This window comes from Nicotiana tabacum, chromosome 13 (genome assembly GCF_000715075.1).
Source record: "Nicotiana tabacum cultivar K326 chromosome 13, ASM71507v2, whole genome shotgun sequence".
Lineage (NCBI taxonomy): Eukaryota > Viridiplantae > Streptophyta > Magnoliopsida > Solanales > Solanaceae > Nicotiana > Nicotiana tabacum.
Window position 1 is genome coordinate 90,418,414 of NC_134092.1, and position 17,186 is coordinate 90,435,599.

The 17,186-nt window shown below is 37.9% G+C and overlaps 1 protein-coding gene across 1 annotated transcript; it reads right to left on the reverse strand.

Annotated features, from left to right (window-relative positions):
- Positions 1–1,326: 1,326 nt before the first annotated feature.
- On the reverse strand, positions 1,327–5,204 carry LOC142168223 (uncharacterized). Its single transcript, XM_075228879.1, has 7 exons — positions 4,840–5,204; positions 4,569–4,728; positions 3,893–4,114; positions 3,565–3,795; positions 2,574–3,434; positions 1,926–2,063; positions 1,327–1,776 (listed from the first exon to the last, which is right to left on the reverse strand). Exons 1-7 carry the CDS (start codon positions 5,202–5,204, stop codon positions 1,327–1,329), a joined length of 2,427 nt encoding a protein of 808 aa, XP_075084980.1.
- Between the last annotated feature and the right edge of the window lie 11,982 nt (positions 5,205–17,186).

Here is a 17,186-nt window from a genome sequence, read left to right on the forward strand (position 1 = left end):
AAGTGTTCATTTCATTCCAAAACTACTCTAGACCCAAACCTACCAACTCGATGTAACTCAACACAGCTAAACAACACATAAAGAAGCAGAAATGGGGAAACAGAGCTATAACTCTCGGAACGACTGGCCGGGTCGTTACATTAAATTAGAAATTTTGCATAAAAGAAAAAAGTTAGACATTTAAGGGAATATAAAATGTATTTTAGACAAATATTTTTATGATTAAATTATTAACATTTATCACTTAATCATCTAATGAAGTTTCGTTAATTGTTTCCAAATTCCAATACCATCAGCATAACGTTTAGGTTTTTGTCAATTTCCAGCATTCCCATTATGAATTTCATACTGAATGAGGGAATTCTCAAATCCAATTGAACAATTCAGTACATGAGCATAAGCTTTTCATTTTTTGGTTGATGAAATCTAAAATCCAGCAATAACATTAATTAAAACGAACTAGCAATATGAAGAAAAAAAACTTACACGGGACAGGTGGACGCGGGTGCAAATGCTATGCGGGCGGGGTGAGGCAGGGTGGGGCGGGGTGGGTTGAAATCTTCGCGGGGTTATGTAAGTTTGCCCCGCAACCGCACCGCACCACACCGTTTGCCATCCCTACCGGTTGGTTTTCTTGGTACGACAAGCATAAGGTAACTAATTAAACCAATTAATTTTGGAAAAAAGAAGAAGTGACTATCTCGCCTTCTCTTTTGTTTATTTCGGGGGTCAAATTTTCAATTATTTCTTTCTTTTGGCAAAGATATTATTGCTAGAGCCAATCTAAAATTAAGGTTTAATTTCTTCAAAGAAGGGCTTATAATCTCACTACTTTTATTTTGTTGCTCGGAGGGAGGAAGTACATATACAAAATAATAATGTAGCTATGATGCCTATGACAGTGGAGTGTACTTAATCGAATAAGTGTGAATTTCGTAAATCTAAGGAGCTAAAATAGAAGAATAACCCCTGAACAATTTACAAAGAGTCGGTCTAGACGGTAGAAAGAGAAAAAGAATATTATTTCTTCTTCAATGCCTTACAATCAGAATTATTCTCCTTTAAGTAGTTTCTAATCCCCATCTAACACCCTAGATGTTGTAACCACTATAACAGCTTCCTAACAACCTCTAACTGCCAGCTATTGTTATTTGCTAAGGTACCCCCTTACTTTTTATTAATTTCCTTTACTACCCTGTGTACATTATTGTCATATATCAACTTTTCCCCCTATCAAGAGTCCTTGTCCTCAAGGACAAAGTTTGAAAATTATTGTTGCAAGGTGTGCAAGTTTACCCATGTGCTGTCTTCAGTAGGACAGTTGAACTATTTCACCAAAAGCTGTGTAACCTGTCTGTTATTCTTGGAGAGTAGTATTTTATCCAAAACTATTTCAAGCTCTAATATGATGTACCCGTGGGGAGAGAGGGTGATAGGCAGGTTGGGCATAACTGGGGCATTGCCAATCTGTAATTTCAACTGAGAGACATGGAATGTATGGTGAATCTTTGCATGAGGAGGAAGGTCTAACTGATAGGCCACAATGTCTACTCGTTTGATGATCTTAAAGGGGCCAAAGTATTTTGGACTCAGCTTGTGGTAAGAGTGATTCTTCAACGACACTTGCCTGTAAGGTTGCAGCTTTACAAAGGTCATGTCATATTCGTTAAAGCTCATAGGAGTTCTATGTTTGTCAGCTTGAGCCTTCATCCTAGATTGAGCTAACAGGAGGTGATGCTTGAGCAATCTGATGTGGTTTCTCTGGCCTGCAAACTCCTGTCAATTTGGTCGACCATTGAACTGTGAGGGATATAAGGCAGGTGGAGAGGTGGTTTTTGACCATATAGAACTTTACAAGGAGTCATTTTGATAGCAGAGTGGTAGGTAGTATTGTACCACCATTCAGCCAAGAAAAAATACTGCACCCAATCCTTGGGCCTATCATTGCACATGCACCTCAAATAACTCTCCAAACAGTTGTTGACCACTCTTGTTTGCCCATCTGATTGGGGGTGGTAGGCTGTTGAGTGGTGCAAGTGAACCCCCTGAGCCTCAAAAAGGGCCTGCCAGAATTTGCTCAGAAAAATAGTATCCATGTCACTCACTATAGTTTGGGGCAACCCATGTAACTTGTACACATTGTCTAGGATAGCCTGGGAAACAATTGATGCAGTGTATGGATGAACCAAACTGATAAAGTGGGCATATTTGCTTAGCGTATCAACAACCACCAATACTATAGACTTATTGTGGGACTTAGGTAGCCATTCAATAAAGTCTATACTAATGTCTTGCCATACTTTTTCTTGGAATGGGCAGGGGTTGCAATAGGCCTGGAGACTTTACATTTTCACCTTTACACCTTTGAAAAGTGTCACAGCTCTTGATGTGTTCATAAACTCATGCCTTTATCTTCTTCCAGTAATAGACTTGACTGACTCTATGTAAAGTAGTAGCCATCCCTGAGTGACCTCCAACAACACTATCTTGAAAATGCAAAATGTTATCCCTGAGAAGCTTATCAGGACCAACCACTATCTTATGTCATCCGTGAGAAGCTTGTCAGGACTAACCACTATCTTTCCTTTCCTGTATATGATGCCCTCCTTTAGCCAATAGATAGGATTATATGATTCATTCTGACTGAGTTGTGTTGCCAGCTGTTGTAAGTGTTGATCTCCTTCATAAGATGACATCACCCTTGCAAGGAAGTTTGAAGATACAGTAGAGATTGTTAATAATTGAATGTTATTCATGGGGAATCTTGATAGAGCATCTGCTGCCACATTCTCTTTTCCTTTCTTGTACATGATGCTATAGTCATATCCCATGAGCTTAGCAACCCATTTCTGCTGACTGGGAGTAGATACCCTCTGCTCTAAGAGGTACTTGAGGCTCTGGTGGTCTGTTATGATAAGGAAGTGCCTACCAATGAGGTATGGTCTCCATTTGTCTACTGCAGTTACAATAGCCATCATTTTCTTTTCATATACTGAGAGGTGTTGGTGCTTATCATGCAATGCCTTCCTCAAAGAAGCTAGAGGATGATCTCCTTGAATCAATACAACTTCTATTCCATATCCACATGCATCAGTTTCAATAATGAATTCTTGGGAGAAATCTGGGAGTGCTAGTACCAGTGTTGTACTCATAGCCACCTTCAGAGCCTCAAATGCTTTAGTTGCTGCCTCAGACCATTCAAACCTGTCTTTCTTTAAAATATCAGTCAGAGGTCTAGCTATCACACCATACCCCTTCACAAACCTTCTATAGTACCCCGTTAAGCCCAGGAATCTCCTAAGTTCTTTCATAGTCTTGGGAACATGCCACTCAACCATCACCTTCACCTTCCCTGGATTAGCTGCCACCCCCTGTTGAGTGATAATATGGCCCAAGTACTCAACCTCTGTTTGACCAAAAGTACACTTGCTAAGCTTTTACAAATACATTGTTATCCTTCAAGATTCTAAAAGTTTGCTCTAAGTGTACTAAGTGTGATGACCAAGAGGAGCTGTATATTAAGATGTCATCAAAGAATATCAGTATAAACTTCCTTAGGAAAACCTGAAATATGTGGTTCATCAAACTTTGAAAAGTAGATGGTGCATTGGTCAATCCAAAAGGCATAACTACAAATTCATAATGCCCATTATGAGATCTAAAAACTGTCTTCTCAATATCTTGGTCAGCCATCTTAATCTGGTGATAACTAGACCTTAAGTTTAGTTTTGAAAAGAATTTTGCCCCTCCCAATTCATCTAACAGTTCCTCTATCACATGAATGGGAAATTTGTCCTTTACAGTGCAACTGTTTAACTGTCTATAGTCTATACAGAATCTCCAAGTGTCACCTTTTTTTTACCATGACAATAGGTGAGGAATAGGGGCTTACGCTAGGCATGATAACACCAGAATCCAGCATTTTCTTGATCATTCTTTCTATCTCATCCTTCTGTTTAGCAACATACTTGTAAGGTTTAACATTGACAGGTAAGGTTCCCTCTTTGAGTATAATCCTGTGATCACGGCTTCTTTGAGGAGGTAAGCCACTAGGTGCTTCAAAGAGAGCAGTGTGTTTGCTCAATAACCTTTGCAATTCATCAGAATATTGCACCTGCTGGGAGTTCAGGGTAACAAGTTCACCCCTGATTGGTTAAACATAGGTTGTGACCATCATGCCCAACTCTCCAGATTTATGCAGCAACCTTTGCATTTTGTGATTATCCAACAACATGGGAGCTCGTGGTTGACTTCTTTTGAGTGACACCTTTTTACCCCCAATCTGAAACTCCATCTTTAACTGCCTAAAGGTCCATTTTATGTCCCCTAAGATGACCAACCATTGTATCCCTAGAACAACATCAGCCCCTTCTTAAAGGCATGACTAGCATGTCAGTCCTGAATTCCACTCCTTGCACCTTTCATTTAATTCCCTTGTTCATGTATCTACTATGAATCTTGCTGCCATTGGAAACTGCCACAGAGAAAGGAGGGATAGTCTCCAGCCTGTTCCCTAACCTTTTGGCTATATCCAGGTCTTCCATCTTCCCTTTTACACCTCCTTATACCCTCATTGTCCTATAATCTACTGTTCCATCAAGTGCATGAATAGACATCTGAGGGCTTAGAGTTGATTCCTCCTTATTTTCATCCTTACTAAAATTTTCAGTAACATCCCATTCTTCCTCCTCTTCTCCTACTTCGAGAAGGTATATTTGCTTCCTTCCCCTGCAATTATGGCTAGGAACAAACTTCTCATGGAACCAAAAGCACAACCCCTAGGCCCTCCTCTCATCCATTTCAGCCGTAGAGAGCCTCCTAGATCCCTTCACTACAGACTTCCCATTGGAACCAAGGAAATTATTCCCTTCTCCACTTCTTCTACTCCAAGCGCCTTGAAACTGCAAGTTCCCTCTTGAGTTTGAATACCCAGAAGCGGTTGGAGTTGGCAATAAGAGTCTGAAGTTCCTCTGATTATTTTGTAAATTCAATGAGTGTTCAGCTAACTTGGCTAAGTTGTAGGCCTCTGTTAAAGTTCGTGGAGACAACATCTTCACTTGCACCTTTATCTTTGGTTTTAACCCCTTTAGGAAACAACTGATGGAGTACTCTTCAGATAGCTCGACCTGGTTTAGCAATCCATCAAAAGAATCCAAGAACTCCTGCACATTCCCTGTTTGTTTCAAGCTAATTAGCTCTGCCATAGGATCCTCATACAAGGTATGACCAAATCGATGGTATAACCCCCTAAGGTAGTCATTCCAGTTGGCTAACCCCCTTCAAACTCGAGCTTTCATCATTGCTTGATGCTATTGCAATGCCCTACCCTCTAGATTAATGGCTGATATTCTAACCTTTTTCTCCTCACTCGTTCCCTCATATTCAAAAAATTGCTCACAACAATAAATCCATCCCTATAAATCATTCCTACTGAACTTAGGGAATTCTACTCGAGAGTATTTGTAATTAGGGTTACCTCTTTCATGAAATTATCCATCATCCTCGTGAGCTACAGATGGAGGCGCCGCCGCCTGGTGATTTTCCACCATTGCCGCTATTAGTTGTCGAATTTCCCCAATCACATCATGTTTTTCCCCTAATTCCCTAAATTGTTCTCTGATTTTCTCAATTTTTCGCCGCATCTCGCTATTTCTCATTGCCTCCGGCATGATTTTCGGCCAAAGATACTAAGGCTATACCAAATGGAGTGTACTTAATTGAATAAGTGTGAATTTTGTAAATCTAAGGAGTTAAAACAGAATAATAACCCCTGAACAATTTACAAAGAGTCGGTCTAGACTGTAGAAAGAGAAAGAGAATATTATTTCTTCTTCAATGCTTTACAATCAGAATTATTCTCCTTTAAGTAGTTTTTAATCCCCCTCTAACACCCTAACTATTGTAACCACTATAACAACTTCCTAACAACCTCTAACTGCCAGCTATTGTTATTTGCTAAGGTACCCCATTATTTTCTATTAATTTTCTTTACTGCCCTGTGTACATTATTGTCATATAATAGACGGAGGGAAGGTAGATGAGGGCGGGTCAAGCAGGACTGGCAGGCTTCTAGACTGACAAGCTTCTGAAGAAGGGGTGCACATATCACCTTAGGCGAATCCCACATCAGAATGGGAGAGGAATGTGAAGAGCTATATAAGGAATGACACAAGTTTACATGGTACGCGCACTTTTAGGGCTCGAGGTGGCGTACCCCAAAAGGATAAATTCGTGCGGGCCTAGGCCCAAAGCAGACAATACGTTCCATGGGCATAGATCGTGACAACAACAACAAAGATTCATTTAGAAAATGATAATTATGAGAATGACACTTTCGATTGACTATTTTCTTTACGCATGAAGATAGACTTTTCTTAAGTATATTAACTTAATTTTTGCAAGAATCAAACGAAGCTCAACTTATAGGCTCAAAACCAAATATACAAAATATCTGATCTGATTAATCTAAATCCGAACTCGAAAAATCTGATCCAATCCGAGCTTATTTGGATAAACATGTAAGCAGACTTGATAAACCAAAAATTCAAACAGAAACTTTCATATTCCCATACCTAATATTAAGCACTTATACTTGTTAATGACCAAATTCAAAACGTTACTTAGTTTCTATAGTTATCATTTTAGAACCTTATAGGTGATGGAGAAATATATTTTACCTAGTGCAATTATTCCATTATAAACTTTAATATTTTCTGGACTTGTGATGTAATGCTTCTCGTGTTTTTGGATAATATCAGGTTGGTGGGTGGAGCCAAGTATACAAAGGGTTGACTTATGTAACAGTAAGGGGAGCAGGACACAAGGTTCCCCTTTCCCGCCCTCGTCTTGCTTTCATTTTATTTAGGCATTTCCTCAAGAATCAGATTCTGCCACCATCTCCAACTTAATTTATAATTTCCCAATAATTTTAGATGTATGGTGTTGTAAATTCTAATATATATTGATAATTTGTCCCACTATATAGGTCTAAATACGATTGTTATTTAAGCTATGCTTATTTCGTTAACTTTTCTGTTTGGCATGTGTGCATTCAGCAAGAGCCATTAATAAGTCTAATCTTATTCTTAGCCAAGGGAATAATAATTATCGATCCCATATAACCTTCTAACATAACCCCTGTTCAGCGAATGCTTAATCAACATTGAAGATAAATGCAGTTATGCAGTAGATAGAATTAGTACAACTATAGGAATGCATAACTCTCGTTAACCGAAAGTAGTCTAAGTAATTCTCCCTACAGTATATTCCGTAAAATAAGAAAAATTGAGTTCTGTCTCAAACAAAATCATTCATCAATTTGAAGAAGGAACAATAGCAAAGGAGCTGAGATTAAGGAACACCTTTGTCAATATAGCTGAATCCAACACTAGTTGACTAGAAGGAAGTAGTGCAAGCTCGTAGCATGGTAGGCAGAGAAATACATAGAGAAGGAGGCAAACCTTTTATTTATTTATAATGTTCCATCATATTGATGGAGGAGTTAGGCATGACTCTAACCCTTATATTCCAAAAATCATAATTACATGGAGGAGGACATATACCTTGGCTTCTATAACAAAATGTAGGTTGATAGATTCCAACCTAATAACAAAAGGAGAATGATTGATGGGAAACAGATTAACGGCCTCATCCCTAAGCTTAAGGATCTGTTCAGGTTTGTAAAAGGCTATTGCATACAAAATTGTAACATCAGAAAGTTCACAAATAAGTTGATAAGTTATGTGCCTTTTGTTTTGACGACTTAACAAACTTCATATGAGAACAAGATAGGGAACCTGATACAAAGCCTCTCCGTGCTCAGAATAACAAGTCAAATGTCTTGCACAAGTTCTAATGAAATATGTTAAGGGATCGGTAGAGAAACAGATAGATATCAGTTCCTCCGGTCACAGTACAAGTCAACTCTTTACAGTTGTTAAAGCTGCTGCACTGCATACGTAACAATGCAACAGTCACTGTTGAATCATGTTGTGTACCAGACACTTCCTTGCATCATCCTTGTGACCTCACTTATATATTACCAACATGAGGCAGGAGATTACACACACTTACAAACCCTAAAACATATTTTACTCTCAAGTGTGCAGCCGCCTTTATTTACTCCAAGGCATTGAAGAACAAAGTAGCAACACAACGAAGGACCAGATCCCAGCATTGAGTATATCGTGTGTCATTAGTATTGTTGTATCTTTATTAATGTCATTCACTTGTAACTCCTACTCATCTTATTTAGAATCATCTCGTAAGATATCTTTGTAAACCATAAACCCTGTGTTTGTGTTTGACTAGAGTTAGTCAAAGTAGTTAGCTTTGTAATAGAGTTATTACAAAGAGGCTTGCAAAATAGTTATTTCAAGTAGGTGAGGGATTAAGAGTTTAATTCCTAGGTCAAAATAGGTTGTAATCTAAAGTTGCTAGGTTAGTGAATTTGAAATCCTACGAGTGTAGGTCGTAATTTTTTATCCCGTGAACTGAGAGTTTTTCACGTAGAATATTGTTGCATTATTTACTTACTGCTTTGTGTGTATTCCATGGCAACTGATAGAGAACTAGGTTCTCTATAAAGTTTGGTGGACTCTTAGTTTACATCAATTGGTATCAGAACAAGTTCTTTCTATAAGGTTAACACCTAGAAATGAGCTATATGGCTTCTCCACCAAATGTTGAAGAAGGTCAATCAAACTACATACCACCAAGATTCAATGGACAATACTATGGCTGGTGGAAGATAAGAATGCATGATTTTATCATGGCTGAAGATTCAGAGCTTTGGGATATCATCTGTGATGGACCCTTCGTCCCTATGAAGATAATTGGAGAGACAACAATCACAGTTCCAAAAACAAAGAAGGAGCATAATGATGCCAATCGTAAAGCCATCGAGAAAAACTTCTGAACAAGGAAGATCCTCGTCGGTGGTATTGGACCAGACGAGTACAACTGAATCTCAGCTTGTCAATATGCCAAGGAGATCTGGGAGGCTCTCCAAACTGCACATGAAGGTACCACTCAAGTCAATCAGTCAAAAACCAACATGCTCACTACTAAGTATGAACTCTTCAAGATGAAGAAGGATAAGTCTATTCAGGACATGTATACTCGTTTCACTTTCATCATCAATGAGCTTCATTCTCTAGGAGATATTATCCCAAGGAACAAACCGGTTAGAAAAATACTCACTATATTACCTGGTTCCTAGGAGAGCAAAGTCAATGCTATCATAGAGGCAAAAGATCTGCAAACGATAACGATTGACAAACTCATTGGAAATCTGAAGACCTACGAAATGAAGAAGAAAAAGGATCATGAAAGAAGAGAACCCAAAAGGAGAAAAACCTGTTTCTCAAAGCATACAACAACAATTCAAGTGGTGATGATGCTGACATGGCTTATCTAATATGGAGGTTTCAAAAAATGGTTTGTAGAAATGGAGGTATTCCTAAAAGGGGTAGCTCTAGCAGAACTCAAGGCTATGATTGCGGTCACAAATGCGGGAAGCCAGGATATTTCATCAAAGATTTCCCTATCCATAAGCAGGACCATTACAAGCACAACATAGACAAGACGGCCAAGAGGAACCTGGTCCCCGATAGGAAATTCAAGAGAAAAGATGCAACTGATAATATTGTGAAACAAGCTCTTGCTGCATTGAGAGATTCCTTTAGTGAATCTGATGGTGATGATGAAGAAGGCGACGCATCCATGATGGCCATTGAAAGCGAAGCAGCAGAATATAACTCCACATTTGCCCTGATGGAAAAACCCGGCGAGGATGAAGATGATGATGACGATGAGGTAAACTTTCTAGACGTTCAAAGAAACTTGAAGTCTTATTCTCAAAAGAAGTTGGTATCTTGAGCTAATGTCTTAATTGATGCTTGCCATAATCTTATTAATGTTAAAAATGCTTTAACTGAGAAAATAGGAGAGGTAGAGCATGAGAGAGATAATTTACTGGCCGTAGTTGTTGATTGAAAGAAACAATAGAGGACTTAAAGAAAGAAAAAGATGTTTTAACTGAGAAAATTGAAGAGATAGAACATGAGAAAGATGACTTGCTAGTACTAGTTGTGGATATGAATGAAACAGTAGAGGAGTTAAAAAAGGAGAATAATCCTGTAAAAACTTCAATAGAAAATTGCATGAACTCTTCAAAAGGAAAGGAAGTGGCGAGTGAGGCACGCCTTAAGCTTGAAAATGAACTCAAAAGGGCAAAAATGAGTCTTTGTGCCGAACTTGAAAGAAATAGACAACTTCAGAAAGATCTAAGCAGGATTAAAAATGAATTACATAAATCTCTGAAGTGGACCTGGTCCTCTGACACGATCACTTCCATGTATAAAAGTAACGGGGGGAACATGCAGGGAATCGGGTTCCAAAAAGAAAAGGCTCCCTACAACCCACATAACAAGTATGTTACTATGCTTGATAACTGGCTTTGTACTCATTGTGTTAACACTGACCGTTTCAAAGATTCCTGTAAAGCAAGGTTTCAGTCCCACCAAAAAAAAAAGTTTTTGTTGAAAACGTATTTACTACTAAGGAACCTGGTTCTCTAAAAAAGAAACGTGTGATGCCTGCTTGTACAAAAAGAAGTTTAATTCACCCCTTTACTCATTACAAGGGACCCAAAAGTTGTTTGGGTTCCTAAGTCTAATCTCTGATTTCCTTGTGCAGGCAACAATGAAAGGAAGTAGCCAAAGATGGTACATGGACAGTGGCTACTCTAAACACATAACTGGAAGTACTAATGATTTTCTTTCACTCAAAGACCTGCAAGGTGGGAGTGTGTCCTTTGGTAATGGAAAAAGGGGATACATTCTGGGCGTTGGAGAAAATGGGAAGACACTCACTCATTCAACTGAAAGTGTGTATTATGTGAATGGCTTGAAATACAGCCTACTGAGTGTCTCTTAAATCTGCGACAAAGGAAACAAAGTGGAGTTCTTATCAAAATCTTGTAACTGGTGAAGTAGTTCTGGTTAGGGTTGTGCATGGATCGGATCGGGTCAGATTTAGCACATTTCGGATTCTATAAAATGCAATCCGAATCTAATCTGAATTAATATCGGATAGGATCAGATTTTAAAGTTTGGATCGAATAAATATTTCGGATTTTCGAATTGGATTATACGTATTATTAAGGCTATTGTTAATCTAATCGGCTAATACATCTGCCTTATCTGCTTCTTCTGTGTTCTATGCTAATATAAACATCTCTTTGCTTTTCATCCCTTTTACTAGCATTGCGTCTCTAAGAAAATATTTCTCTGGAGGTTCGAGTTATTATGCCTCTAAGTTGTAAAATGCATACTTATATTTTCTTCGTAGAAGAGGCAATACATCAAGAAAAATTCATGTTTCTGCAATTATGAGGGTACTATAGTGCCAATGTAGCTAAATCTAGCAATTGTAAAGGTAATAACTTGGAGGAAGATGTAAATGAAGTATTGGCTATCCGAAATTAAAGTTTAGTATTTATACATGCCCTAATAATTTTGGATTTCGGATCGGATCGGATTAAAATTATACCAATCTGAATCTGATCCGGATATTCGTAATTTTAATAAACATAATCCGAAATTCGATCCAAATATTCAAAATTTGAAATCTGAAATCCGAAATTGAGCGGATCGGTTCGGATATCCGATCCAAATGCACAACCCTAGTTCTGGTGGTAAAAAGATTTAAAAACATCTATATTGCAGACTTTGAGTCTCTGAACAGTGGCAATCATACATGTTTGAGTGTTGTTGATGATGATGCTGAACTGTGGCACAGAAGATAGGACATGCAAGTTTCTCTCTGTTGAACATGCTAATCAAGAAGGACCTGGTTCGTGGGCTACCGAAGTCAAAGTTCAAAGATCACAAGGTGTGTGATGCATATGTGAAAGGGAAGCAAGTCAGGTCCTTATTTAATCCAAAGAAGGAAGCAAGCACCTCAAGGCCACTAGATCTTCTCCATATGGATCTGTGTGGGCCTATGGGGATGCCCAAAAGAGGAGAAAAGAAGTACATCTTCATTATTGTTGATGACTATTCCAGATTCATATGGACCTTGTTCTTCAGAACCAAGGATGAAACCTTTCCAGTCTTTGATGCTTTTGTGAAGCAAATTCAAGTGAAGATGAGCCATAATGTTGTGAACATCAGATCTGATCATGGTACCGAGTTTGGCAATGTAAATTTTGATGAATTCTGTGCTGAAAATGGTATAAGTCATAATGTTTCGGCTCCGAGAACACCCTAAAGAAATGGTGTTATGGAGAGAAAAAATAGGACTCTTGAAGATATGGCAAGAACGATGCTAATTGATAGTGGCATACCCAAGAGCTTTTGGGATGAGGTAGTAAACACTGCCTGTTATCTGACAAACAAGTGCATGATCAGGTCCCTCCTAAACAAGACCTTGTATGAATTGCTAAACGGAAGAAAACCAAAGCTGACTTACCTGAGAGCATTTGGTTGTAAATGTTTTGTTCTCAATAATGATAAGGAAGCGTTGGGAAAATTTGATGCTAAAAGTGATGAAAGAATTTTTCTTGGCTATTCTTCACAAAGCAAAGCATACAAGGTCAACAACAAAAGAACTCAATGCATAGAGGAAAGCGTACATGTAATCTTTGATGAATCACACCACTCAAGTGGAAAGGATTAACATGATAAGAATGGTCATGATGGAGAGTATTCAAAGGTCCCTGGAGAAGTCATTGATATGAAAAATGGGAAGGTAGATCTGATGAGTCAGGTCAAGGTGTTGGGAAGAAGAAGTCTCACAAGAGAAAGCCAAGTGGTAGTGAGGAACCTGGTTCCTCAAAAAGGGCTAGAGTTGATGTGTCTGAGATTGAAAGAAAAGTAAAGCTGAAGAAGCAAAAGTGTTGTGGGGAAGGGTTTTTGATACTGACATTCTTGACAAGTCAGGCATAAGGCAATTCGTTGAAATATGTGAAATCCAAAAATGGACTCATCTCTTTACTGTTCTAAGTCCAAAGGTCTATGAGGAGGAAGTGCGCAGTTTCTATGCTGATATGTTCATTGTTGAGGCTGATAACATCTGCTAGAAGGTAAATGGGGTGGATTTTGTGCTTGATGAGGCTATGTTGGGACATATTTTTGATGTGCCTGTTGAGGGGCTTTCAACTGTTGAGGGGACCTATTCCTCAAGTTTTAGGAAGCTCATTCTAAAGCCTCAAACTGTTCAGCAAGGGGAACGAGTACACAAGAAGGCACTGCTTCTAGTATACCAACTCATGTTTGAGATGGTGAACAAGGTCCTGCTACCTCAAGCAGAAAGACAATCTATTACATTGATAGCAGACCTGGTTCTTTTGGAGGCATTGAACGGATACAATGCTATCAATCTGCCTAGGATCCTGATTTAACACATGAAAAATGTGGCAAACTTCAAAGATAGGAATCATGGTCTACCATAGGGGTTCCTGCTCACCAAAGTTTTTGAACATTTTAAAGTCCCTTTTAGGAGAGCAGCTGTGGGAACTCATAAGCAAATATTCTCAATGAACACCTTGGAGGAATGCGAGTGTATTGATAAAAATGGGGAAGTTGGTAGCAGTTCCATAATTTCTCAGTTGATTGATGCTCAGAGTGCTGGTAACGAGGAGATAAGGAGGCTGAAAGACCAGAATGTCATTCTTAAGGGAAAGCTTAGTCAAGGGAGCGCGAAACCTGGTTCTAGCAGTGCTCAAAGTGTAGAAGTTGCTTGCTTAACGGCTGAGAATGCAGAGTTGAGGAAACATGTTGAGAACCTGAAAGAGCAACTGATCAATGAGAAAAGGGTTGCTAATTCTCGAGTGGATGGTCTCCTCAAGGCTCTTGCCCCTTCGTCCTTCCCTCCCTTTTCTAGTGACCCCTATATTGTCCCCTTGTCAGTGATCAGTATGTGAGTCCCCCTTCTATTCTCCAGTGTCCTGTTTTGATATCTTTTCCCTATGATTGTGGTACTTTAGTAATGTTTATTCTGTGCATGTTTTGTAATGAAGGTACTACTACTTGTTGTTTTTCTCCTTTAATTTAATGAGCATCATAGTCCTTTTTAAATACATGTTATACTCTTGTGTTCTATTTTTAGCTATGATGTGTGCACACAAGTGGCATGAGTTAACTTTGCTGGACTTCTTTTTTGCGTTTACTTGAAAAAAAAAATTTATGATGCAAAAAAGGGGAAGAACATTGAAAGGAAGAACAGGTTCTCAAAGGAGAAACAGGTTCTCAAGGGAGAAACATGTTAACAGGTTCTCAAGGGGAATATGGCTATTCTGCAGGGGGAACAATATGGAGATCTGATTCTCAGGGAAAATTTCAATTCTAAATTTGTCATCATCAAAAAGGGAGAAATTGATAAGTTATTTGCCTTTTGTTTTGACTTAACAAACTTCATATGAGAACCAAATAGGGAACCTGATGCAAAGCATCTTCGTGCTTAGAACAACAAGTCAAATGGCTGGCACAAGTTCCAATGAAATCTATTAAGGAAATGACAGAGGCAACAGATAGATATCAGTTCCTCCGGTCATAATACAAGTCAACTCTTTACATCTGTTAAAGTTGCTGCACTATATGCGCAATAGTATAACAGTTACTGTTGAAGCATGTTGTGTACGAGACACTTGCTTGTATCATCCTTATGACCTCACTTATATATTACCAACATGAGGTAAGGGAATACACACACTTGGAAATCCTAAAATATATTTTACTTTCAAGTGTGCATCCGCCTTCATTTACTATAAGGCATTGAAGAACAAAGTAGTAACACAACGAAGGACCAGATCCCAGCATTGAGTACATCGTGTGTCATTAATATTATTGTATCTTTGTTAATGTTATTTTCTTATAACTCTTACTCAGCTTATTGAGAAGCATCTTGTAGGATACTTTTATAAATCATAAACCTTGTGTTTGTGTTTGACTAAAGTTAGTCAAAGTGGTTAGCTTTGTAATAGAGTTATTACAAAGAGGCTTGCAATATAGTTATTGCAAGTAGGTGAGGGATTAAGAGTTTAATACCTAGGTTACAATATGTTGTAATCTAAAGTTGCTCGATTAGTGAAGTTGAAATCCTACGAGTGTAGGTCGTGATTTTTAATTCTGTGAGCTGGAAGCTTTTCACGTAAAATATTATTGTGTTATTTACTTATTGCTTTGTGTGTGTTCTGTGGGAACTGATAGAACCCGGTGCTCTATACAGTTTGGTGGACTCTTAGTATATATCATAAGTCTAGGAAATTCCATCAATAATATTTTAGTGTTTCCTCTTAGTTTTGAATCTGAAATTGGGTATCCCATTTTGATCGAACTTCAAAAAAGTTCTAACTTGACTAGGGATGGAAACAACTTCATTGAAGATATCATGATTCCTTATTTAAACTTCCAAATTAGCAAGATGATCTGCAATAGAATTACCTTCTCTAAAGGTATGTATAAATTTATAGTTATAAGTAGAGATAACATCCCAAATATTTTCAAGTATGTGCTTAATTTGCCAATGAATTTTGTTCCTCTTGTTGATCATATCTACAAGCATCAAGGAATCAGATTCCACCAGGACATTTGTTATCCCCAAAGTGTAAAAGTCTTACACATACGTACACCTTGTAAAATAGCTCTAGCTTCAGCAATATTATTTGCTACATATGCCATAGAAACCAATAAAAGATTTGACCAAATCACCTCTGTAGTTTATAATAATTCCTCCTCCACCTGCTAAGCCAGGATTATCCTTAATGCAGCCATCAGCATTAAACTTGAACCATCCATCAGTAAGTTTCTTCCATGGAATAATTTGAGATTGGATGACTAGTCTCAGGTTGTCCACGACTTTACATTTGTCCAGCTAGGAGGAAGGTAGTTGAAGAGTAGAAAATTGGCATTTGAGAATAAGGTTGATATAGTTGAAAACTTGATGAATAATAAACCAGCTGGACATGTTCTTGTTATTAAATCTGGCTGCACATCTATTCTTCCAGATCTCCCAGCAAATTACAAGAGAAATGCATTTAATCATAGTGTCATGCACCTCATTGTTGGTTTTGGACAGCCAGCACATCATGAGTCTATCTCTGATATGATGGTTATTGCATTGAATATGACTAGCTTTACCAAAAAAGGACCAAACCTCCTCAGCAATTTGACTAGCATTAATAAGATGGTTAGAAGTTTCCTCTTTGTAATTAGAACCAGTGTTTTAAAAGGCGTGGGCGTAAGGCGGGGCATTTTACATATGCCTCAGCGGGGCGTAAGCCCTATAGGTATTTAATTTTTAATATTTTATAAAATAATATAATGACAGTTAATATTTATAAACAGGTAAAATTGCATAAAAATTAAAAAAAACTATATATATGTATGACTATATATATGTGTGCTCCATCCCCACAAAAAACTAATCAAAATAATCTATTATACGTTACTTACAAGCACAAGTAATTTGAGTCTAAAAGAATAAAGTTTTATATATGGAGGAATAAAAAGGATAATTAACCTGCAATTTAAACTTTGAATTTGCTGCTATGAAGAAAAATGTAGTTCTCTTTGTATTTGTAAAAAAAAATTAATTATTCGTTGCTTTTGAAAGATATTAGTAGACTAGCAGACAAGATAAAAATTTGGAAAAATCATGAATTAGGGCTTAAATCAATAAAAAAAGATCTTTACTTTTAAATTTAATACTTTTGAGTTCCTTTTAAAACCTTTTGAGTAATTACCAAACTGACTTTTGAGAATTTGGGTATTATATAAAGGATTAATTCAACAAATTTTATTTTAATTTAAAAAAGTCTCTGGGGCTTACTCCTTACTAAAATAACGCGCCCTGAACGCTCGGGCGTATGCCCCGAATTGCGAGACGTACGCCCCAAATTGCGGGGCGTACGCCTCTTGAGAATTTCGCCCCACACCATTGCCCCGGGGCATTTTTGGTACGCCTCGCCCCAGAAACGCTTTTTAAAACAGAGATTAGAACAAAAAGAGCACCTGGAGGGAATTACTACCCCAAACTTCTTGAGAGCATCATTTGTAGCAATTTTCTTCTCAAGAAGTCTTTTAACAATAATAAAATTTTAATGGGAATAGTTTTTTGCCAGATGCTTTTACAAGAGAGTGTACTCCCCTTTCTATCTCTAAGTAATTGCTGAGCTGATTTAG

Excerpts from the sequence above, each read along its gene's own strand:
- LOC142168223 (XM_075228879.1), bottom strand. The coding sequence starts at position 5,204 with ATGGCAGAGCTAATTAGCTTGAAACAAACAGGGAATGTGCAGGAGTTC. Across the intron at positions 3,435-3,564 it reads TGATGAACCACATATTTCAG|CTTAGCAAGTGTACTTTTGG; the intron begins GTTTTCCTAAGG and ends TATTTGTAAAAG. Across the intron at positions 2,064-2,573 it reads ACAGGAAAGGAAAGATAGTG|GCCCTTTTTGAGGCTCAGGG; the intron begins GTTAGTCCTGAC and ends AAATTCTGGCAG.